Genomic DNA, 26,694 nt, shown 5'->3' on the forward strand with positions numbered 1-26,694 from the left:
TACCCATGGATTTGGAAAACTGGCCCAAAAACTACAAAATCCAAAGGAAGTAGTAGGAATCGATTGAATTTATCTCCCTGTTCACGCAGAAAGCGCCATGATACTATTAAGCACAAGGATTGCTTTTACATCTCACCGAATAACCTGCCCCTCAGTCCCACAGCAGGGCAATGGCAAGCTTGTGGTATGACACTGTGATTAGTAAACACAGTGGGGCTTCAGATCTGCCCAGATACTGATTCAGCTAGCGCCTGTAACCTTTGTGGCCTAAGAAAATCTGTTTGCAAGCACTGAGGGACAAAATTAAATCAGAGCGCGAAACCTGTGAAATGCATAAGAACAAAGATACTCCAATTATGAGGCTTCTCTTCCAACTGCCCTTAGCAGCAAGCATCAGTTAAATCCCTCCCGAGATGAGAGCAGGAATAGCCTTACATACATCCTCTTCCCCTCCATCATGATCTTTCACTGAGGGAAATGATCAGCGTTTGCAGCTCAATAAAATCACTTGGATGCAAAGAATGTGTGAACTTACTTCTGGGAATTCATGGTTGAATGCAACATTGAGTCAGGCAGCAGATTAGGGGTTTGAACCCCTACTCCTCCATTCACTCCCATTGGATTTGCACCTAGGAAACAAAAGGACAAGTATTTTTAAAAGAGCCAAACTATTATGCAAATTCAGTAATTGTTCGGAAATAACAAGGGTCTAGACTTTCCAGTACTTCACTTCTGTAAAGTATTTACAGGGGAATTTAGGGGGGAATTTAGCAAAGGGGAATTTAATTACCCTTTGCTCTCTTTACCCTCTTCCTTTTACCAACTCAGAAGGTGACGAGGCACAACATTGGTGATGTTCTCCAAGTGAAGCATCACAGCCCGTTACTCTTCTGAGCATCTTCCTGAACTTCTGAACACACAAGCAATTTCCATTTGCTGCCAATGTTATGGACCAGAATCCTTTTCTGTGACTCCCTAAGGATTCAGTGTTATAAACCACTTCTGCTTTTAGTTTAAAAGCTTCTTTTGTGATTCAGAGGCTTGGGATGTATGCTCAAAAAGCCTTCACAACAGCAGGTCTTTCAGCTATCGCCTACATTTGACAAGGTCTGCTCTCACTCCTTCCGTACTTAAGAAGCCTGCAACTAACTTTCATGCTTATATTACTAAAGGGAAAAAATATGACAATCCTTTGGACGGAAAAACACTCCAGTAATTTGTTATGTATCAGAATCCCCTTTTCCGAATCACAGCAGGTCTCAATGACCATTGAAATCGCCTGTTTTAACTCTCACACTACAGTTAAGACTCAATAAGTGAAGAAAACAAATGCAGCATACTTCTGCCCGGAACTATTAAATAAATCCCTTTGTTTTGAAGGAAGGGTAGCATGAAACCCATTACCAAAGTTCTACATGTATTTAAGACATCTGGATCCTACAGAATCGGTATTTCCTGCAAACTTTGACACTGCATGCAAGAGAAACCCACTGAAATTAAGTTTAGCAAGTCTAATATACACCTCTGAAATCACACCCAAATGTCTTCTCGTAAAGCTGCCTGCACTTCCCTTCCTTTAATCACTTTCGCCCCCTTCCCAAGTCACCTTGCCATCTGAGCGCGAACTGGTCTAGAAGACACAACCATTACCTTACCTCTCCCTTCTCAACTGCCAGAACCTTGACTGTGTTTGATGTATTTAGGGTGGCATCTCTTCAGACTTCCCAAGTTCTGCTATTTCTTCTAAATTAGTCCTTTCATTATGCAGGTCCATGAGTCAATGATTCCTAGCTCACCTTTTTTAATCCCCTCACCCACCTATCTGCTCCTAATAATGAAATCACAGTCAAAAACCTACCCTCTCCATTCATGTCTTTTTTACATAAAGGTGCACAGCCCTTCACTGCCCCAAAACTTTTAAACTCCATCTCTTCAGCTTGTTTTTTCTCTGCTTATCACTGCTACAGGGAGAGCGGCCCGATAAGAAGGTACAAACTAAACTCTCTATCTCTACAAATAAGAAAAAGCAGAGACCCATTTCTCTTCAAAAAAGACGACAGATTCCTTTCAACCTTCCAAGTCCTCACTGTAACATTTCTGAGCTTTTGGAAAACCATCTATTCTGTAAAGCACACTAATGTACAGTCGAAAGCCATGTTATGTTATGTACTTGTTTTAGGACTAGGCTCTCAGGAACTTGTTTTTAAAGCACACTTTACATGCTGAAAGGCAAGGTGTTAACAATATACAAGTTGCATGCAACCTGTGAGGATCAGTTATCTCACTAACATCTACTCTCTACTCTAGAGAACAGTCTTTTCCTGAACAGCTCGGAAGTAGGATGTAGGTTAGTGCAGAACAGCACAACCTGCAGCCTGCAACCAACTGCTACTTTCCTCAGCAACCTCTCGAGCTCTTGCTCTCCCTCAGCATCCCTGTTCAACGCACAGCACTCATTGTGCGCACAGGCTTGTCACTGGGCATAACACACCACTGCAATCCAACAACAAGCCTGTGGTAAATCTCTGCCAGCTCATTTTTCCTCTTTTCAATTAAAAAACCACCTCTGCTTAAGCAACTCAAGCTAAGAGCTGGGGATGAGAAACAAATTCCTGTGAGGTAATCGCAAGCTATCAAAATTAGATTTGATGGTTAAAAGTTACTTCATTTGACACCAGAAACGACAGCAAGGGTAGAATTAAATGCGCTTCAAACTAAAATTCTTGGGCAGTCTTTTGTGGTTTTGCAATAAGCCACACAGACAAATTACAGTTACATGAGTCCACATAACAGGATTCAGAGAAAGAGTCATTATTCTCTATTCTACATTTTTTAAAACAAGCATTTTGCAACTGAGATACAACTGTAAAACGCTGCAATCTGAGCAACAAGGAAGTACACTTGAACGCAGGTGTTTTGTCATTTCCCATTAAAAACTTCTAAAAAAGTCTGAAACTTGCGTTATAAAGCCACAAAACAACATTAAATTAAGTGTTTTGGAAAAATCATTTTCCCCCTCAGAGAAAAAAACATTTTTCCAAAGAAAGTACTTCCCAAAGAGAGGCTTGTTGATTTTCAAGGGAAAACATTTGGGCACTCTAATGTCCCCTGTTCCACTGAATAGCTTGTCATCTCAGGACTAAAATACTGAGGAGTCATAGCTTTTGCTTAATTAGCTAGCTGCATTCAGCTAGTAGGTTAAGAAAGTTTGCATTAGATACAGCACAAGTTGCTTGTAGTTTGTATTTTACCACTGGCAGATCAACTTACTCATGGGATTCATAGGGCGCAGACCCTGGGGTGACTGTCCTTGCTGCTGATTCTTCACTTGAGCCTGGGATTGTGTCTGCATCTGGTTCCCTTGATAGGTCAGTCCGAGGGCTGCATAGGCTCTCTCAATGGAGCTGGGGTCTATCTGACTGGTAGTGTTTATGCTGGGTGTTGTTTGCTGCCCCACGCCCACGGAGCCAGTATTTGCAAGTCCTACTGCAGCTCCGCCCAGCAACGCTACAAGAGAGATATCAAGTTGATGAAAGACAGTAGGAGGTAGCCAAAGAAGTCCAAGAGAACAGGGTAAGCATGCAAGACTACTGGCTGATCAGAACCAAAATGTCTCCTTCCAGTAATACACATGCAAGAATCCAGGTCTGGAAAACTTGTCATGAAACAGGGTGACAAGTTTTTGGCCTAACCAGTCATCAGTCATTCCAATAACACGCTGTTTTCCTTTTTTGCTGCTAAGAGCAAATCCCACTTCAGTATTTTGGACAGATCTGTTTGCTTAAAATTGAAAGCAGAGGCCTATCATGTCACAGAGGTTAAAGACAGACCAGCACAGCCCTTCAACACCCATTCTGATGCCTCTCCCTGCCCCTCCCCACAACAAATACTCCAACTCAGGCCAGTCATAAGAACACTGCAAAGCAGCATGAGGAAAGGAGGAAGGGCATACAGGCAATAAAGTGACAGAAATCCTACCAAAATCGTTGGTGAGAAGACCAAGGGGACAAGAAGAGGAGGAGGAAAAAGAGCTATCTGACATAAACATACAGGATAAAGACAGAAGAGCATCAGCTAAGATCGTCACGGCTGAAATGACATAGCTCTATGTGTGAGCACACGTGTGTGCGCCTCTCACTCCAGAACTTTGTTAGCTGGAAGGGGTGATGGAGAAGAGCAAATCAGCTGGGTAAAAGACAAATATCACTCTTGTTCACCCTTACCACTCTCCTGCCAGGAAAAGCTCAGTTAGAAAGCTTTCAGAAAAAACTGGCTATCGGAGGGAGAAATAGGTTCTGCAACTCCAAAGCAAGAGGAAAATCATATTACGTGTTCCCAGGTTCCAACCGCACCACTATCCTCAACCGGGTCAAGCAAGTTAACCGCATTTTACGTGCATTTTATGGTTTATCAAAACACACAGGACTCCCTAGATGACTTACATTGTTGGTTTCTTTTGTCCCCAGCATTTTTGAGAGGCAGACATACAGGACAATCATGTCTCGTACAGTTCTTCCAGTGCGAGATGATTTGTCGGGAAGACGCGCAATGTGCCACTGAGAAAGGGAGGGGAATGAAAAGCCTTTAGAAACTACTGCTAATATCTCCACAAGGTCAACACAAACTCAACAGGGAGCAGCTACTTCTCTCAGGACACATCTCTACATCAACAGCAGTTCAGCAATGTATTATGTCAAGCAGTTCAGCACTAAATAGCCCTGCAAATGCAGCTAGATCACCGCAAGTATTATGCTGGCTCAATTAAAGCTTGCTTGGCAGCTCTGTGTTAAACATCTAAGGCTACATCTCCATAGCTCAGTGGATAATACCCTATATACCAGGGACGAGGCAAACAGTATCAGCTGTTGTCACCATCCAGAAAAGCCTAGGCTACCACAGATGTAGTCCACAAACTTTCTTGGCTATGGGGACAAACTAAGAGTTCACCAGCACCAGTAACAGATAAAATTCCTGGAGAGCTATTACTTAAGATTTGTCCCCTCCCTTTAAGGGAAGCAGGCAGATTCCTACTGGCAGATTCCTACCTCCCGTCTGTGCTTATCAGAAGATAGCACTTAAAAGGCAAGTTTCAGTTAAGCAAGAGTTCTTCACTCATCTTTGTGCCATCCTGCCTTCTCTAACTTGCCTAAACTTTAAAATCTCAGAAGAGCTTTATGATTTCTATTCCCAAGGGGGAAGAGAGGATAAGAAAAAAAAAATTATACTTCCCAAGTCACCCCATGTTCCTTAATGGCCTTTCTTCACTATCTCTTACTAGGAGGCCTCCTGGTCTTGCAAGTGCTGAACGCATCTACACAACCACTCCTCCTCCACTTACCCTGACAAGATTTGCCAGCCTGACAATGTGTCATGTGGTTCAGGACATTCTTCATGGTTCGGCAATGAGGGAGGTTGCACTGTCGCACCTCGCCGTTGGCCTGTTCTCGCCGCTGACACTTGTGAGCGTGTAAGAGGAGAACTAGTTGCTGCTGAATGAGCTTGCGTTTTTCTGGATCTGCTGTCGGCGCTCCAGACCCCATTCCTTGTGAAGCTGCTGGCCCCATCCCAGCTTGCTGAACTTGGGGAGCCTGCTGCTGGCCCTGTAGGAGGCAGAAAGGAGACATCCAGAAATAAATCTATTCAAGAACAATGCATTTAACAAGTAACCAAAGTACAGAAGAAAAACAACTGTTACATGTATGATTAAGGAAATATCCTACCTATCTGTATTTCTGGGTGGTCCATATTAAATACCCATTTACAACAGTACCTGCAAGGCTCCTGTTGCCAACCAGTTACTTCTCCATGTCACTCCCTCCTATTGCTAGCTCTTGCCTGGTCAACAAAAAACAACTTATTCAATTTAGCATATGCTCACAGGTCCATCTGTGGTGCTAGACCAACTTGGAAAACATTATTAATAGGACTTGGACATCAAATCTCTCTTTAAGTGGCCTTGTTTGGGAAACTAGAAGGAGTTGCATCCACAATTCCTGCATTAAAGGAAAAAAGCATCTTTTCACTTTTCCTCAATTTCAGTATAAGATACCTCAGTTTGACTATTCCTAGAAAAGGAGAATGAAGAGGAAGCGATGGGACCTTCTTTCATAACAAAGACGGCACACACTGGCATAAAAAAAAAGCGTTTGTGCTCCATCTCCACCACAGATGACGCACAACTTCAGAATAATACATGGTAGAAGATTAATATCAAGTACGGTAATGTCTAGCACTTGTAAACATCTGTATTTCTCCAGACTTCGTATTTCTTCTAGGTGATATCTGAGGAGCACTCTGGGAAAGAGAGGCTTATGGACTCTGTTACTTGTTTCACTTCAGTTCTATAGCCTTCAGTTTCCAATAGACTCTTCACTTCCAGAGGGTTTTAGAGGTTGTTTCCAGAGATCTCAAAAGCCTCCACAGTTTTTCAGAGCTCAGTTACCTGCACTCCTAAACCTCAGTTCTCCTGTAGCTCTTCAAAACTAGTATGAACCTTTCATTTTGCAGGAATCTGCAAGTTACTTAGCCCCCTCGGGGCTATTAGGTGCTCCAGCAGTGACCTTAGTTGCCTTGTTTGCAGTCTGTCATTCTAAACATCAACTGAGACAGCAGCAACCTTTTCATTCCTAGGTCCCCCTGCGTAGCAATTCAACCCCCCAAAAGTTATAAACTCTGCACTGAACACAAGGTTGACAGTTGGGGTTCTGAACAACGATCTTCTGCTGTTTCTTCATTAGTTCATATAACTGCCTAGTTGTGCTAGGCGTTTCATGCTCAACTTCAAAAACATTAAATACAATTCATGGGACAAAACTCTCTAATTCAATAGTATAAAAAGTTACCTGGAATGTTTTTTCATTCACCAGTAATTACTAAGATCAAGATATTGACTTCCAAGAAGGTGGAGAAAAAATTAAGATCTGAAGCTGCAGGAAACACCAGCTACATTCAGAAGTGAGAATTTGTTTCACAAGTGAGAAAAAAAAAAAAACATGGAAAAAGGGGAGGACATGATGCATATGTACCCCTAACCAGTTTAAGGTTCTACAATAACACACACATTAAGCTTCTGCAAATGCATTCAGCCCCTTCGCTCTCCTAGACCATCAGACACTAGGGTTAAGCTCAAGCAAGGGAAGTTAACGTTAATGCTTCTGTCATTTGTAAGTTTGGTCCATCCACTTTTCCCACCGCTCTCACTTCCTCTTTCCTTGAGCCTTGCTGCAGGAACAGTAGGGGGCAGGGCTACTATGGCAACAACTGCCAGGGAACCTCTGCAATCAAGACAGTCGTGCGTGTTCATGTAAGGCCTAACATAACAGGAACGAACACGATCAGAGCTGCTAGGTGCTACCGCAGCACAGATAATACATTTTTGTGAAGAGAGATTTCTCTCTCCCAAAAGCATCAGTAACTGAAAGCCAGGAAAACAACCCTCAGGACAAAACTACACGGAGGGCAAGAGGCCCAGGGGACCAACCACAGGAGAAAGGATGGGAGACACCAGAGGTGTCCAAGCAGGTAGAGAAACTTATTTTTCCTTTTCTCTGTTAGCAGGGTTTGAAGGGTAAAGAGTAGAGATGGCAGCTTATAAGTAGAGAAAGCACAAATCAGCTATCTCCTCCAGACCAGCCCTTTTAGGATTTGGAGTAAGTGCCTTACGCAAGGATTTAGAGCATGCATGCACATTGGATATGACAGCTGCAAAATTTCACCATGCCTCCTAACATGGCAGCACTAGAGCACCGCATATTGCTCCATTTTGGTCTGCTACAACATTTGCTGGAGACACCTTTCATTCTACTTACCATATTAGGTATTCCCGCCCCAGGAACTGGCTTCTTATCCATTGGAAACTGCGGTAAGCTATTCTGCAGTCCAGCTTTATTCTGCATTTGAGGCCCAAGTCCGCTGGCTCCAATCTGCTGCCCAGTATTCTGACTATATGGCTGGCCATAAGGACTGGGATTGCTCATCATTCCCATCTAGGAATTAAAATGGTAAGAAAGTCAAGTGAGATAGCACAGTTCACAATAAAGGGCAAATGAAAACTTAAGAGAAGCAAGACTGAATACAGCTATGAACCAGGTGTAATATAATACTGATCCACATGCTTCCTTTGCTCCCTCATTTGTATGTATTTACACCAACCACATAACATCCAACTCCTCAACCATACAGTTCCTCTAAACAGAGGCAGGCCAACACAACAGCCTTTGAGGACAGTCTGGTTAGAGCTAGTCTGATGCTTTTCCTATAAGACGTTTTATTCAACAGATTCTCATTTCACCTTTCCCAATCGCAAATCTGTATCATTGACTATACAACTCGGAAGTCTGGAACAATTTTTCTCTTCTCTGCCTCTGTGCTGACTCCAAACGGAGACAAATATCACCTTCATTCATATCAGCAGGGTTTATCCTAAATTCCTCCCACCCAACTGTCAGCACTCCCACAGCTCCTCTCCAGACAGCCATAACAATGCAAGTCCACATTTTCAGCAACACAACACATTTTTCGATTTAGGAGTGCGTTACAGGCATAGGTAACGCCACGCTGAATCACACAGGCACAGTATTTGTTGGCAGTTGCAAGTACTGGAGGTCAAAGGAGACGGTCAGAGGGAACTGTGCAAACAAAACAAAGCTACTGAACCCTTCACCCATAGGGAAAGGGGATTCTTATTTCATACAAGGGCTATATATCCCCTTCTGGGGTATGCATCACCTATTGCATATTCAACAGTTCTGGCACACCAGAACATGCTGCCTGTTGCCTGTGTTCCAGAATCTAAGGCACAGTTAAGATCATTCTTGCCAAAGATGACATTTTTCCACTCCTTACATTCCAATCTATTTTTCACAGAAAATTTGGCCTTCTAATGCTAACTTCTTACTAAGCTATTGCCATTACTCAGGCTGTAACTCAGTAATAAAGGCATGAAATTAAAAGAGCTGTACCATTTCAGCTCACATTAGTCTCTAACTAGACAGTGTTCAGTCTATTTGAAGTGTTTCTGCACATTTTCCTGCATCCAAAGTGCACACAAGCTCCTGTGGTAGGTTTGTTTCCCCCATCAATCCTATATTTATTCTCAAACCTTCTTTCCCTTGCAGAAACATCTCGTTTCTGCTCCTCCCCAAGCTTCTCCAACTTGCAGAAAAAAAAAGTGATCTACCTCCCCAGATATTACCTACGGTTAGCCAAAAAACTTTCCTTCTTCAGGTTTGCACTGTAACAGCCTTCAGCCTGCATCTCCACAACGCAGCAGGATCAAACACATGTCACTGGACAAGTGGCACAAACCTCACCGAAGAACCTGCCACTTTACACACCTTACGTGTACAAAGTGAACTCCCCCTACACACAAAAAATAACCATAATCTCACAGCACAGCGGTAATTTATTAGAGAGCCATGAAAGAATCTCTGCGCATGGTAGATGAACAAGCTGTGTAACGAGCAGGCAGAACCAAAAGCTTAATTTCTTCTCTTCTTTAGTACTGCCACTGCCATGTCTTGACTGTGAAGACGACACACGTGACGGACACGTGTGTCTGGTGACAGACCAGACAGCTGCAGCCAAAAACGGAACAGGTAAGGGTCAAGTCCTTCCCACTTCTCCCTCAGGAAAAGGCCTAATAAGGTCTTTCCTGTGATGAGCAGGAAAGGCAGGGGAAAAGGGCCAAGGAGAAGGGAAAAAAAAAAAAAACAGGGGAAAACAGGAACCAGCAAATACACTGGTATCTTTGAGGACGCTTCCCCATCATCACTGCAACCTCAAATTGACCAACAGGTTCAAGAGCTAGTAGAGGACCGACAGTGAGAATTATCTCCTTAAGAAAACATGATAAAGTCTTTTCCTGTAGGACAGCCTGATCCCTTTGGCTCCAGAAAGGATGAAATTAGGTACATACCTTAAGGAATGGACGTTTCTAGGCAGACAAAGTTTGAGTTCATTAAATTAATATTCACAGCTCCAAAAGTTAGCTGCCACCTGGGAGGGGAGCGTATTGTTTACAGGGCTTGCTTAAGTGCAGACTATGTTGGCCACCACTAACACTGTATGCACCCAAATAACTCCTGGGATTTGTGTGTCAGCCTTAAAGCTGAACCAACCATAATTCAGATCTGAAGGCTGAACGGTACAAATTTTCACACCTTGGTGTCGCAGGAAGAACTCAAGACGCACAACAGAGATAAGAGCACTGGAGACTTCAGCCATTGTGCCAAAGGCTACAGAACCACCATGGCCCGATGAGTCAGCTCTGTCCTGACTGCAGGGGGAAAAGAAACCTAGACTTACAAAAGCACCTCTGCTATGTAACCAAAAACTGAAGCTTTCTGATGAAACTCGGGGATGAGGTTTGGCCTTATTAGCCAAGTCAGCCTTTTTACCTGCATTACGGCTGAAGCCTCATGTAAACTTTACACGAGGCATCTGGCTTTTTAATGAACGCTAATAAAGTTGGCATAGCACAAGATCTCTGATGCTTTCTCAAGCATGAGCCAGTGGTACTTTTTGTTGAGGTGCAAACACAGCCCCTCAAAGAAAGACGTCTCCATGGCAGAAAGGTAGTGCCACGCTCTCTCTCAGGCTGGGAACCGTCGTCTGCCCTGCCGGTGGGTCTCCCCTGCACCCCACTGTACTTGGGGACCTGGAGGCAGAAGACGTGTCCAGCTCAGCCCAGTAGGCTCCTGACAAGGGTAATCCTCAGTTCTCCTATGGCCAGAGAGGGGGAGGGGAATGCCAGGGGAGCAGAGGTCAGGCCAGAGGGTAAGCATACCAGACTGACCCTGAAGACCATGCACTCGAGCATCACCTGAACAGGCTGCAAAAAGCAAATGCCTCAAGGTCTCCTGGAACAAGTCTGCAGCCATAGTTTTGTCCAGGTGGACCTTGGAGGTGTCAGTCTCACAGCTGAACCTTGCAGCAACACCCTCCTGGTCCAGCCACCACAGATCCACTAACCTGGCATCTGCAATGAGGACCCAACCCAACTGAGTCAACAGAAAGGTCACTAGGGAGATTCCTCACAGCCAGATTACGGGGCCAAAGCTTTTCAGTAGTAAACCTGGCACAAGAAACAAGAGCATGCTAATATCCATTTGCTGTGACATTTTGGGAAACACCAATAAAAGCAAGATGAAAGTACCCAACAGGAAGAAACGGATGACCTCATGACTAGAGCTACAGAAGCAAGAAGAGAGTTATCCTAGAAACTTGGAGTTCCTCAGTTGTAAGCAACCAGAAAGACTTTGCTATATAGTTCATCATCATATAGTTCATCATCATATAACTGATCTATTTGGAAGGAGGTGGAAAAGTGAGAGATGTGGTCAAGTGAATAGCAGCCAAAGTAAGGCAGTGCTGGTACCACTGCATGAAACAAGTACAAGGCATCTGCAACACCGCACAAAAACATACATGGCCAAATCATTGCCCTCACTGACTTTGAACTATCTCTACACTCCTTCCTGGCCTACATCCTTCCATTGCTCTTCTCATTTCTCTTTATTCATCCCATTTGTTGCTTTCCTCCCTCTCTTCACTTTACAGCCTCAACTCACTCTCATCCCGTATGTAAGGGCTTTGCACGCACAAAAGAGCACAGAAATGCACAACACAATAAAGGAAGAGTATTAGGGGATGAAAGAAGAAACAAAGAAGAGGAGGAGAGCTAGAGAGGATGATGCATGGCTAGTGGAGGGTAAAGGTAATCTCAAATGCTATTCCTTCTACACACACAGTAGAAAACAACCAGGCTTGACTTTCTTCTCTCCAGCTGAAGCAGTGGCTATCTTCACCGGAATGGTGGAAGACGTGCATCTCTCAACATATAAGTGATGTGGATGACACGAGAAGTTCTAAAAACATGCCAGTTCACAGGCAAGAACAGCATCAGATAGGGGGAAGCTTTTGAACAGCCCTATCTCATAGATCAACTTTGGAAGTAGAGGAAATTCCCTAAAGTTTTTGTTCTGATGCCATGAAATAAATGCATCTTTAGTTCGGAAGAAGGTCAAGTAACTAACAACAGTGCTTCTAGTTATACAGTTAATACAAACACTATTTGAGGGGGAACACCTGGTTATGGCAACGCACATGAATGTTACAAATTTTCTATGTAAATTTTCTAGATGATTTTCTATGTTTCGCCGTAAAAACCAACTGCTTCAAAGATGACAGTATTTGAAAACCACAACTAGACATCAGCAATAGTATAGCAAGCCCTGAAACTCTGGTCTTTGTTCAAAGATGTTCATAAGCATGAAGAAGGAAAGAAACAAAATCGAGTTTGGTAACATTCTTCCAAATAATCCAACATTTGTAGCATCAGCTGTGTATCTCTATCAGGGTAACTGCAGTGCGCATGCTAGTCCAAGACCACACTGATTTGTCAAGTATCTTTCAGCGTCCACATGTTCAAGAGTAATGAAATAGGAAAGTTAATCAAATTCCAGCTTGCTCTTAAAAGCAAAATGCCTTAAAACTATTCTATTATATATCACTTTCTAGTACCTTTCTACTGACTGACTGGACCCAGACATGGCCTGACAACAAAATTTTGCCAGTTTCTCCTGCACTCTTTACAAAGGCTGTTACTGATTGTTATTTACTGCATTGTGTTTTCAGATACCTTTTGCAAGAGGCCAGCACTATTTCACTACCACCTGTGCAAGGAACTCCCCTATTCACCTCAAGAACTTACAGCTAATGCACGCAAGTCGTCACTGCTCCATTTCTCCCTTATGGACAAATGTGTTCCTCCACTATGGCAGGATAAAATGAGCGATTATCCATTTTTCACCTCGCTTCACCAAAGAATTTGAAAAAGCAAAGGATCAGAACATGTAATTACACTTTTAATGGATTAGTACTTTGGTCATATGGTATACCTGGCCTCAAAGTCTAAACATTATGGATTAACTTACCTCTGGAATCAAACCACTATTAAAAATAAAGCAAACCAAGAATACAGCCCATAGCCCTTCAGCCTAAAAAGGGACACTGAACACTATGTTGAAGATGATAACACTAAGAAATGTACGTTTCTCTTATTTTCTTTATTTGTATCCAGTTTCACAAACCAGTATCAACTCCTTCAGTCTCTCTGGAACTTTGAACAGCAGAATTGTAGCTGCAGTACTCTCACATTTTTTATTCTTTTATTTAACAAAGTTATGGAGTTTCTAAAGAATTACGTTTGTTATAGTAAAATATTACACTCAATTCTTCTTGAGGTGTTAAATGCCGATAAAGCAGAGAAGCATCACCCTTGTAATAGCCTCGAATTCTGTACATACTCAAATCAAGCAGCAAGCTAAAGGTCAAAGAATTACTACTGGAGCTCTAAGCATTTCACACCACCTCATAGGCAAGTGAAACGATCACACTGCAGAGCTACTCGTTCCCTTACAAATCTGAACTGCCATCACGTCCATTTCAGTAAGCGTACCTGTCTTGAAGTAGCGGGACATAAAAGGTAAAGTGACTAAATTCACCTGGCCTTCAGATCATTTAGGACAGAGCACCACCATCACAAATGCCAACTCACATGTAAAACATCCTCGTCTAATAAGGGGCAGGACAACAAGATAGTAACTAGGAAATCTTGACAAGACCCAGTGGAACAATTAAAGAGTCAAGAGTAAGGTTTTAACTATACATACTTCCAAATAAAGAGCGGCTCAAAAAGAACGTGAACTTGCACTCAAGTCACGGAGCTTGAATTCGTCATCCGTTTACTCTTGAACGAATCAAAGCTATCCAGTGAAATAAAAAGCTTGAAAAATTCGTTAACAATGAAAGAATCGAAGGATTACAAAGCAGAGCACTGAAAACTCCGTTTTAAGAGTAATAGGTAAGTCCATCCTCCTTGTAGCTTACCAACAATCAAGCACATTGAAAACAAAAAGCTTACTCCAGAAAGCAAAACTTGTCATTTCTTTCCCCTCCAAATTTATAACAGTTCCTCTTAGGCTAAATTTTCACAGGTATTTTAAGCTGGCACTGCTGCCAAAACAGAGCTCACACCCTCCTCTGACTGGCAATACGCAGTCCTTTAACATGTCCTCTCCCAAGCATCAGCACCACCTCTCCTGCTGATGAGCACAAATTGGGTCAGGAAACAAACCCAAGTTAAAAAAAAGGGGGGAGGGAGGGTTTTTTTTTTTTTTTTTTAAAAAAAAAGATCAGGTTAGTTTCAAGCCTGGATTAGCTCTTCACAACTTGTCATGCAGTTGGCACACAGGAGGAGACTGCGTGCAGACAGAATTGCTTCTCTGCATGTCAGTGATTGCTTATGTTATACATAAAACTATGGCATTACATGACAGGACATAAGTGGTAAGTTATAGCAATGCAAGTTAATGTCTAGCTGATGACCCCAAATGAACCATTTGTGTTGATATTTGGGATTTCAAGTCCTAAAAAAGGAACGCTCACAATTAGAAAAGTTAGGAACTACAGGCTTCCCTCTGAAAAGCAAGCACTTTATTCTACAACTAGCCAACCCTTTGGGAGGAGAGGAAAAAACATGCTTCACTAACTCCAGAAAACAAACAAAAAAAACCCCAAAAAACAAAAAGAGCAAAAATGTAACCAATTTTGTTCCCTGAATTGCATAGTCATTTGGAGTTCATCTTCACCATTAAAAAAAAAAGCTTCCTCCTCTCGACTGGTTAACATCAGAGAAAACACGAGCTACTCCTCTGTAAAAGTCACTGAGGACAAGACACCTCAGTTTTACTGAAAGACAATTCACAGAGGCGACTGTCATCACCTAAAGCGACTGACCTTGGCAAGCTAACATTATGATAAAAGCGTCTGGTCTTCTGGTTTTCCTCCTCCCAAAGGATAGCTCCTGGATAATGCACATTTTCACTGTGATGAAGGCAACCTACAGGAGTTATTACACAGACTCCCTCCCACATTAGCAGCAAACACACTATTAAATTTACCATTAAAAAAAAAAGGTTTTAAAAACAACTGCTCTAGGGTCCTCTGTTTTCACCTACTTTTTGAAGATTCGTAGGTGGGAACAATAAAAGCAGATTAGTGGAGAGATAAAACGGGCAGACATTACCGTTGTCAGATTTTGCTAACTCCACTGCATGAAGTGAAACACAGGCTCCCTGCCAACAACCAAACCAATTGAAGACATTCTGGAATTTCAGCCTCCATTTCAGACTGTTCTTTCTCATCAGGCAGTTTAAACTACTTTACAAAGGCCACATCCACCACACAGACGCTAAAGCTATTTTTTTCCTCAAAATTTAAGAACTCCGCTGTAAGTATTTTCTTTTTGTTTGTTTTGTTGGGAAAACAAACAAAAAAGCAGAATTTATCATGTATTTGGTCTGAAGATTCCCAAAGCACAAAATGCTGCTTAGTTTAGCTGTACAGCACACTTCAGAATTTAAGAATACTGGGAAGACGATTTAGCTTTGGATCATGTCAGTTCAAAGCTTGATTTTGTGGCCTTAGATTTTATTTCTCCTAGACAAATTAGCTTGTTAGAGTTCATAACCCTACTTTAGCTCTGATAAACAAGAATTAAGATGTTGCACTTCACCAAAATACCCAATAGGTCAAAAATTGACCTCTGAACACAATTCTCTGAAGATCAAAGGAAAGTAACTTTACAGCCAAGGAATAGTAACACTTTATATAAACTCCAATGCAAAAATACTTCCAAACAGTTACGTATTTATTTTCACTATAAACTGTACACAAATACATTTTCTGCTGCAGCAATCCAGCTCTGTAAGAAGCTTACACCAACTTACCTATCAGGCAAAAATATCTAAAGTGAACAGACCACAGAATCAACTCATTATTGGACATGTATATAAGAACTATAGCTAGTTAAGCTCATGCAAACAGCTAAAACCATGAAGTTTATAATGGATAACATTCATCATAAGATATTAAAATCATTTTACTTAAAGCATAGCAAAACTATTAATCTACAAAATATTTTTCACTTAGGTTTCAGATAAATTTATGGACTATGCCGGTTATAACGTCAAGCCCTCCGAGCGAATTCAGTTTGAGGATTCCAAGGTGGATCTATTCAGGTACTCTAAAGCACCCTAGAACAGCTTTCCCCTCATTAACCAAGAAATATAAAATAACCACCTAAAGTGGATTAAGATATTTAGGTATTGTCTAAGCTTTTGATCAAAATACTAACAACTTGAGAACACACACTTGGCCAGTTCCCTAGCCTTGTAAAGATATTTCTTCACAACAAGAAACAGTTTAAACATCTCCTTGTAATTTGAAGTATTAGGCCATCTCTTGCCTTTACGTGTCCCATGATAGCAACTTTCTTCCAATTTCCTAAACTGGAAAAACCCATCCATCTCCCCTCCAACATATAAAAGGAGGGTAAATCAGAAAGCTGAAAAACCTATGGACAAAAACTTTCTGAATTTTAAAACTAGAACCAATTAAGTCTTTAAGAATCACTCAACATTTGTCTTGAGGTGTTTATGCAAGTATTCCTACTTTATCAATAACTCAAATGATGCGTTTGTTAACAAGGCCAACATATGCATCTTATCACATACAGCATACCAGTCCATTCAAACACGCACGGGCCTCTTCTCATTTGCTATAGCATAAACTAATATTCAATAGATCTCAGACAACATACATTCTTGTTAAGTTTCACCCAGAAGGGCACCACAACATCTAAAAGACAAAAGAGACCTCCTGGGGTTTCTGAAAGGACATGACCCCAAAAAACCCAAAAACTAACGGCAGCAGCGCTAGCTGATATTCCCATCGCACTTTAACACCAGCATCATGTTAGATGGGAAAATAACCCATTAAAAAAAGCATAGGCAAAAACACAAAACCAGAAATAGAATACAATTACGTTCGTTTTCAGTGTTATTGCTAAACTATACCACCACAAGGTTTAAAAAACAGGCCTCTTACCTAGCAATAACCAGGCTTGCACAAGACTCAATTTTTGCCTCGCATGACTGCTAGGAATACCATTTAAGCAGCATATAAACTATTTACCACATGAACCAGAGGCCTTAAAGAAAGAAAAAACAGCATCCTATACAACCCCTAGCACAGTGGAATACTTCTTACAAAGAGGTTGACATCAAGAAGGAAGGCTATAAAGTCAAGCTTGTCTTACCTTGTTCATGGCTCCAGGCTGTGGCCCTCTCAGTCCAGCCTGTCCTCCCATCTGCGGAGAGCCTTGTTGCAGTGTCTCAGCCAACAAGTTACCAGCATTACTCATTCCCGGATTTGGGTACGGCATATTAGGTCGCCCTCTGCCTGCTCCAATTGAACCGTTCATGACTTGCCCCTGCATCATTCCCTGTCCATTGCCTGCTGCCAACATCCCAGGATTCATGCCAGCATTCATCCCTGTGTTCATTCCCATGCCAGGCTGATTAACTGGACTGTTTACTGTTGGCATCATTCCTGCTGTGGATTGGGCTGAAGGACCCTGGTTTGGTCCACTTGCACCCATCGCCATATTGGGAGAAGACAACCCAGCCTGTGCCATCGGGCTTTTCACCATGCTGTTTAAGATTCCCATTCCAGGACTGTTTTGTTGGGTTTGACTGGCCATGCCCTGGCCAGGGCCACCAACCCCCATATTGAGATTCGGGGAGCTGCCAGCCCGTAAAAGTTCAGACAGCTGCTTGTGTTTAGATGCAGCATCTTGTGCCATGCCAAGGCTGGTCTGCAGCTGATTAATGTCACCACCATTGGTGAGTCCCAGTTCCGTGGAGCTGATTAGTTCATCTGGCAAGTCATGTTCCAGATCAAAGAGGGATCCAAAATCTAAAAAACAGAACAAATTTTGCATGAGTTCAGAGCAATCAGTAATACCTTGAAGACAAATCTCATTTTACTTAGATTCCAGCTTTCATTTCACACAAGTACCAAAACTTCATTTGCTATGTTCCAGTGAAACTCCCATATCAGTTATTATTGAAAACGATCCGACTTGTCCTGATAAAAGTCATCTAAACATTACAAAGTCTAAATCAGACAAGACCATACTACTTCACTCTTCTGCAGTTTGCACTGAAAGATCCCCTGGGTATCTCAGAATGTGAGCTCTCAACTTGTGAAATTTGAGGAGGAAAGGAAGGAAAAAACTAAATTAAGAGATCCCACAGAATTAGCCACTGGAATTAAACAATTATTATAAAAAAGTTAGAAGTTTGATGAGACAGCACTGTCCTTAATTTTCAGCTTTCTTTGAACTCTTGTCACTTTTGGATAGTCAAAACTAGCATAGTAACGTAATGTTTTTTGGAAAATATTTACCCTCTCTTTATCCAACCATAAAAACAATATAAAAGGAGCATAATAGTTTTAAAAGGAGCATAACAGTCATTCCCAGCACATAACTGCAAAATACCATTGAACTTCAATAGATGGTCAGTATTTTCCCTATACAGGGCATAGTCAGAAACCAATTGAAAGTAACCTTCCTGCCTGTGAAGCTGTGCAAAAACAGTGGGATGACAAAAAAAAAAAAAAAAATTGCATCACAAGCACCCATACAAAGTCATCCCCAATTTCCCAAAGTGGAAAAAGATCACTATTTGGAATATGTAGATATGAGAATACTGCACAGTACTCAAAATCAATTTGCTCAAGAAAGCAAGGAGTTCTTAGGCCTGCAGAACTAGCATGCACCTTGATCTTTATATTTAGTCTACGGGCAACTGAAACAAAAATAATATAGAAAAGCCAAGTTACTGTATGATGCATCCACTCACAGTAAATAGTCTGTAAAACTTACTATTTGGAATCTGAAAATAGAGTGGATCATATTTTAATTTTAATTCTAACAGTTCACCACCACTTTTGTCAGGAAGGCCATTTCATGGATGCTCAGTAGGAGGTATTGCACTGCATTTTCAAAGACCGCAGATCTAGACAATGACCTAAAACACGAATTATTTCAGCTACTGCAACAGCATTTAAAGGAAAACGTCAATTACAGTGATCTAGAGAAGATGGCAATACCACCTGTTCAAAAAGTTAACGGAAAAGACTAAACAGCATGCAAGTCGGAAAAGCTGACCTGCCACAGAAAATAGTTAAAGCTCCACATGATACCTGCCCAAACTTTCACACTCCAGGACTAACAGAATATTTATAAATTCACAACTTTTAACAAAGATAAGATCATACTTTAAGAATTCTGAAAACATTGCACGAGATAGGCAAGAAGGACGACATACCAAAATAGAGATTTCCTAACTCCATTTATATATTCATCATTACAGAAAAGCACCAGAGATCAAATGACAAGAAAATACTTCCACTAAAGAACCATTCTGAACTACTGAAGATATCAGAAGGGGCTAACTGATTTCAGTAGGGGAAACCTTCCGCCAAAAGTTACACTTTGCACTACATATTAAGGTCTCATCCTGCATCTCTAGTATTTTTCAGCATGATTAATTTTTGAAGATTCAGAATTGCAGGAAGAAGCAAAAGAATAGTTATGCCATATTTCTGATTTTATAATAACGATATTGGAGGTTTGCATTGGTACATGGTCCTCAGAAAACACACACAAAACTTCAAATGCTCAGTTTGCTCAAGAGTTGAATATTGACAAGCATGGGAAAAGTTACAGTGAAGAAGCCCTTCAAAATAGAGGGGAGATCAAGCACATGGAGAAAGTATTCAAAGGCTATGTGATTAATGTAATATATATACAATATTAAGATGGCTAAAAATAGGCAGATGTTGAAAGATTATAATCCAAAAAACACTGGCTAAATAACCTGACAGAACCCCTCATGAGCGAGAAAGAGTAAAATAAGTCGGTAATTCACAAGTTAAAGTCTGCTGTCCAGCAAAATTTATCCTAGAAGAGGAGCAAACAAAATTTAAGAATGAAGTGCAGTGTCTGGGAACGACATAAACCAGCACAAGCCCTGTACCTTCCGCATAACCATATGAGCGGCATACAGGAAGACCACACCCCAAATTCTGTGCACATACATGAACAGGAAGTAAAATGGCAAGTTTTAAGGGTTTTTAAATACTCATCTTCTCAAAAGATAATAGGCCAAAAGCTATGCGTAGGAAAAATACTAAGCAGTGATTCCATTAGGCTTAGCGCTGTACGTCCAAAAATTTAAATCAAAAAGATAAGTATCTCCCTTCCGTAAGAGACACAAACGCTAGGATTTTTAATCCTAGAGAATACAGAATAGAAGATTTATCCTCAAAGAATACTAGCAGCTACAAGCCAAAAACTTGAGAAGTAAAAACCAACAAAGTAGTACGCTGGCGTTAGTTTGCCCTTTTCACAAGTCTCTTCCAAAATACAAACTTGGAAGTCTCCAGCCATTGGGGGGGGGGAGGGGGGGAGAGGGGACAGGACCAAACTTTCAGTTGTCTGGTCAACTATGAAAACACGTTTTTACTCAACTGCCAGGAGGCAGAAGATTTTTAGGTAGAAGACTGAAACATAAGTTTCAAGAAGTCTCAGAAGACCATACAGAACAATAACACTTTGTGTGCATATAGCAAGAGTTCCAATGCATTTCACACTCTTTGACGTACAATGCACACTATAGAGTTTTATCTACAGCCAACCCCCAAATTGACAAGACTAAGCCAGATAGTTCATAGACTATATCAAGATAATGGCAAATACATTCACGTAAAGAGCCAGTGACACAGCTTAAGACAAGAGTGGTAAATATCCAGAGAACTGACTGACTGACTTTCCAGTATACTAAATCCACTGCTAGCCTCGTAATCTTTTTCATCAAGGAGACACATTAAGATTTCTAACTAAAATACAAAGCGGGGAGAAGGAGTCAGATTTGTCCAGCAAAGGTCTGTCCACCTGATTCTATATCCCAAGATCTCTAGGGATATCACTGACATGACAAAGTTGGGATATAACACAACAGGCACAACCTGGCCTTAAGAGTCCATTAAAAAAAAAAAACAACCCACCACACACACATCCAGTAACATCCATTCAGCAAGAATTGGAAAAATCTTCATCCCAGAGTGGTAGAGAGCAATTCTACAGTAAGTTACTAACAGTATTATTAATATATTTCTTTTCATAGGTAACAAGATAATGTAGAATAGATTACTATTACCATCTAAGATTACAAGGAAAGAGAAGGGAGGCACCTCCTTAAAACAACAACCAGGTAAGTAATGAAAGTGTTAAGCTGAGGCAGTCTCAGCATGCAAAGATATACAATTATTCCTTTCAGGAACTGTTACTAGTGGTACATTTAAGTGAGTCTTTCTGTAGAACCAAGAAAATGGTCCAATTTGCCCTGGCAAGTAGTGAGAAAGCTGCTCAGAAAAGACAGTAGATGGAGTATGCCTATTTTTTCCAGTGACAGTCCAGACAGACTAAAATAATATGAACTGCACCCTAAAATTTGAGAAAGCAAAAAAAAGGAAAAAAAAAATCAGTGTGTTAACTTCAGCATTGCTTATGTGTTGCATACTATGGATTATTTTATTAGTTTTAGCCCCTACAAACAGCTGACTTCTGACAAATTCGCCTTCGGCAGCCCCTGACTGGCAAGATCCAAGGAAACCTACAGGTCTGGGTTGAAAACCCACCTGACATCAAAATGGGCTTAACATTAGCACAGATTTAAACTGAGCAATCAAAGTCCTTAAATCATTAGGAAATCTGTGCCCCACCAAGTGATTACTTTGCAACTCAGTTGAAAGGTGATTATTTGAAGCCAGTTTTACTGAAATAGTACCTAGCAGTTCCAGTGATATAATAGTTGTCAAAGCATGCAAAGCAAGGCAGAGATTAAACAAAAAACATTTCTGACTAAGATGTTTATAATCCAAGGAAAATACATCCACACTAACTATTTAGCAGAGAGTTCTACAAGTGGGTCCAAGCAGCACATGCCAGCTTCTCTTGTACGCTTTCCAGCCTACGGTCATGATTCAGTAGTTTTTTTTCTCATTTCTGGGTTAAGATAACATACTTCTATTCACCTTTGAGAATAAAATAGCCATTTCTATCAATATGGAGATTATCTGGTTCCAGCAATAGGCTGCAGTGAATAATCTTATTTTTCCTAAGAACTTGCTCATGTGCTACAAGATAGCCCAGAATGCTTTACGCTTGTGTACTGCATCCTCAAGACTCAGGTATTTACCCATTCAGCCTCAAAGGAGAGTTGGTGCACCCGAAGGAACGGCATCACGTGTGAACCTAAAGACGAGTGATACCTAAAGAACCCTGCATGCCAGTCATGTAAGATGACAACTTACTCCACTGCTTACCTTGCCACTGGCCTTACAGCAGGTTAAGAGATACTTACAGTTTCTGTCTCCGGATCTCATTTGTTATACTATATTCTGAATACAAACATATCAAATTAAAAAGCTGCTGAAGAGTTACCTTTCTGCAAAATGTTTCTGGGCTCCAGACACATATCAGTAGATCAAGCTATATCACAGTTAAGTTCATAATGAAACAAGTGGACAAGGCTTAATACAGGACACTGACTATGAAGCATGTACGCATCAGGGTTGACAGGAACCGCAGATGATGTTGGACTACATATAAAGCATGACACCTTTGCTGTGCTTCCAGCCAAAGAAAAAAAAAAGGTGCTGGGCTCTGCATCTTCCCTAAATGTCGACATGAAAGCTATCCAGGAATCGAACAGGGCCTAGATGTAAGAGAGAAAGTGCCCAGAGGACACGACCAACGTCCCAGAGTAACGAGCTATTCAAGCTTGCAGCCGAGCACCAACATTAGAGGCCTGAAAATTAAGGGGTATTGACTGAAGCGCCCTTTAAAAAAGGCAGAACTCAAGACAATTCTTGAATACCCATGAAAACACAGGAGCAAAGCCAAAGGTGAAAGTTAAAACATTTGATAAATTTGAAGCACAGATATAAAACAAAGCGCTACCCACGAACGCATGTGAAACGGTTTAGGAATCAAAGAACCCCTTTATGAGGATATCAAGTTGTAAATAGTGACACGTTTCACAAAGGAACTCTGGGCACCACTAGAAGGAAAGTGACACAGCAATGAGGTATTGAAATCTCAGACCTATTCACTGACAAGACCAGTCACCTAACCTAACTTTAGTTCAAAGCTGTCAGAGGTGAGCTTTTTTGTCTAGTCTAGAGATCAACTAGAAGACATGTTCAACTTTAAAAAAAAAAAAATCAAAATCATGAGGTTGGAAGGGATTCTCAAGATGTCATCTACATCCTCCTGCAGAACAGTAATACAGAACAATATATGTACTTCCTTCCTAACAGATAGTAGTGTTCACTTGTTCTTCCTAGTGTCTCTTAAGACTTAAAAACCATAATTCCTTCAGTCTTTCCTTATACAATTAGACTTCTAGTCCTCTCTCATCTTATTTTCCTGTAATTTTCCATCTGCCTTGAGATGCAATAGTAAACTGGACATGGTATTCCACCAAAAACTGAGCCAATATCAAATAAAGAGGGAGAGCACTTGCTATTGACTCTTTGCTACGCTACTCTAGATATCCCAGTAAGGTGCGTGGATTTTTTGCTTTTCAGAACTGCACATGACTTGTGTTCAAGCCTACGACCAACAATCTGTGTTTTTCTTTTTTAAAAATTATTGTTTTAAAGTAAAATAGCTGACTTGCTCATCGCTTCCCAGACTGTATCAGCACACCTGTCATTCCTATTCAGGTATACCACTTTGGATGTGTCTCTGCTAAAATTACATTATTTCTTTCAAAACATAATTCCAGTCTGCCAGCACACCAGCAGTCAAATCTTAGTTCAGAGAGTTTCTGGCAGCACAAATAAAGATCAGGGCAGTACACACACAAGGGCATCAACTCCTAATTTTCTGCCATTGCAGAGGCCTTAAGGTAGACGTGTTCAGACAGTTTTTATGGGGAAGAGAGAGGTGGGGAGAGAGACGCGTACATTCTAGGAAAGAGGCAAAAACCTAAGGATTCCTGCCAGGTGGCTGCAAGAGAATCTTGCTGTACAGTACTTTCGAGATGAGGTGGGTTTTTTTTTTTATTCTCGTTAAATCCCATTAATGAGAAGGTTTTGCATGTAGACCCTCTACAAAGCCACAATTGCCTAAAGATAACAAGGACCTTGCCAAACTGTTTTTTGCACCTAAAGTTGAAGATTTAACTTGATCTACTAATTTCATGCAAGACAAAGTGGAAAAAATTGAACAACAATTTAAAACATTACAGTCTAGATTCAACATTACAACTATTACTTCCAAAATTCTAGGTCATGGATCTCTATTTAACCCTATTCATCTCTTACTCCCTAAGGTAGAGGACTGATGCAGAGCTATTCGTTACTGCTTCTTCCACATCAACTGAGATTTTTTTTATTCTGCATTACACTATTTAGATTATCAGATCTTCAGCATTAGAACTTTGCTATTTCTTCTGTTCCCTATAAGAAACTGGTGGAGTATTGCCTCCTTGTGTCCTGGCTGATCAAGAAAAGACCTGATTTTTTCTCACCACCTCAAGGAACCTGAATATAGTAGCTGATATATTTGAAGCACGACTGCAAACAATAAAAGCAAACAAGCATCTAAAAAAGGACACGTGCAACCATTCTGAGAGTGAGCTCAGAAGCACTGGAGGACAACAAATGCAAGAGCACAAAAGTCATGCTGAAACAACTTCAGGTACAGTTTTTAAAAACAAAGTTTGTTGGTCAAAAAGTCCAATTAACTAGCTATGGAAAGCACATAATTTCATCATTAGTTGCAACAATCATATAAACAGAATTATTTTGCAAGTGTCAAAAAGAAAAAATATCGTTCTAAAGAAGCAACAACTTCTTGCTCTGTATCTGTCTCAGACTGTTTTTGGACCTCATTCTTCCAGCTTTTTTTTTTTTTTTTTTTTTTTTGGTAAAGTCTATCCTAACCCCTATTCAGACACTGTGTCAAACACGCCAGCTCTTTAAGAAAAATGTCAATTTTGCTCAGAACAATAATCTACAAGTTTAATTAATGCTTGATCCAAACTAATATCAACAGAAAGGTCAGCTTTAATAGACTCTGCACAGGGGCTGTTTTTGCAACTTCAGAGAAGGTCTGCTGTTTACACAAGACCATATTTACGACAAACTTTTCATTTTCATAAACATATTCAAAGTACTTTTTAAAGCAGTATTTAGATGTACAGATGATCACAGGTGCTTTCCTGTACCAATAACCATAGAGAAAAAATTGATGGTTATGATTCTGGAATGTCTTTTGTAGCTGTTTAGAGAAACGGAATTGGTATAGTCATATGAAAAAAGACTGCGTGCAAGAATCAAGACAGAGTGCATTTAATCTTCTAACATTTACCTGAGGGATAAGTTTAGAGACAGTGTTGCTGTGTCTCTGAGAAAAACAGCGTATTTATATTTTTATGTGATACAATGAAAAGGCACTAGTCTTGCAGTGACAGATGACCCAAATAGGATGAACTTTTTGAAATTTTAATTTGAAAATACTAGAGTAATTTTGGCTTAACACACAGTCATTTACTTACATGTTGCTATTTGCACAAATTTCACTGTGTTAGCTTTAAACCTAGTGAAAAGTCCCTACGTTAGTATTCTTAGCCATCCTGTGTATGCCACTGAAATTCCCAAAGGACCACATTAAGTTACTTACTATTGGTCTGTGGTATTGTTAGATAGAAATGCTGGCATTTCAATTAGGAGTCTGATAAGTGGCAGACCACCACACAAACAAGTCTGAAAAGTTAACGATGGCTTGTTGGTCTAGAGAGCCCGGGAGTTGCTGGTCTGCTACACTGCTGGACAAAGAATGGACACTTGCATATAGGAAATGAACACATGTATGTCCTCAAACACACTGAATCAGTTTCATTTTAGAAGAGATCACAAATCAGTTAAAGAAAAGAACAAAGTTAATTTCATTGTAAAGTTAACAGCAACTTCAAAATGATACGGTCTGCGTATACAGTTACCAGAAAGTCAAGTCAGTTTTTTGAGTGTTACTGACATGAAGTCATTCAACGTTACTCCCACGTAAAAGCACAAAAGCAATGCTGGATTTAAAGATAGACAAATGTATACACACACATTTATGTAAATTAAATAAAAAACAGAAGTCGGCAGACCAAACTTCTTTATGTTGAACCACTAATTCCCAGAAGCTAGTGAAACGCTATCCAGGAAAACAGAAAAGGCAGTTTAGCTTCAGCAGAACTTGTATTGAACAAACCAGACATCAGCATTATGCCAGAGTTATTTTTGATTAGAATTCCAAACAAACTGAGAATTAGAGTATTTCAGCTCATTAACGCAGTACAAGAAATTATCTATTCACTTGTATTTGGGAGCTCTTCAAAGCAAGAAACAGTAGATCATTTGTTTTAGGAATGTCTTTGCAGAAGAATGATGATGCCTCTCCAGTCCATCGTGATTCTTCATAACGCCTACAAACAAAAAACTGATATGGTTGTTCAAAGCTCTATTTCTCTTACGAACATCCAGGAATAAAGGCAGTATAGAGGTGATTCACACCACCAATGAAAAAAGTAAAAGTTTGTTCTGCTCCATCTCACCATTACCAATGACAACAAATAATCCGCAGAGTTGCTGAAGAACCTGTATCTAGCAATTCTCCCTTTGGGTAGTAATCCAAGTTTGGACCAGAACTTCCTATCTTCGCTG

The 26,694-nt window shown here is 40.7% G+C and overlaps 1 protein-coding gene across 1 annotated transcript in view; it reads right to left on the reverse strand.

Moving 5' to 3' along the window:
* The window catches only part of EP300 (E1A binding protein p300), a 65,097-nt gene that overhangs the window by 31,274 nt on the left and 7,129 nt on the right, over positions 1 to 26,694 (reverse strand). Inside the window, exons 2-7 of the mRNA XM_009665258.2 lie at positions 17,162 to 17,820; positions 7,809 to 7,985; positions 5,339 to 5,600; positions 4,443 to 4,556; positions 3,271 to 3,507; positions 536 to 629 (exon numbers count right to left, since the gene is read on the reverse strand). Of these exons, the coding sequence (XP_009663553.2) occupies positions 536 to 629; positions 3,271 to 3,507; positions 4,443 to 4,556; positions 5,339 to 5,600; positions 7,809 to 7,985; positions 17,162 to 17,820 (1,543 nt within the window). The remainder of the gene's footprint in view (positions 1 to 535; positions 630 to 3,270; positions 3,508 to 4,442; positions 4,557 to 5,338; positions 5,601 to 7,808; positions 7,986 to 17,161; positions 17,821 to 26,694) is intronic.

The sequence above is a fragment of the Struthio camelus genome, chromosome 1 (genome assembly GCF_040807025.1).
Source record: "Struthio camelus isolate bStrCam1 chromosome 1, bStrCam1.hap1, whole genome shotgun sequence".
Lineage (NCBI taxonomy): Eukaryota > Metazoa > Chordata > Aves > Struthioniformes > Struthionidae > Struthio > Struthio camelus.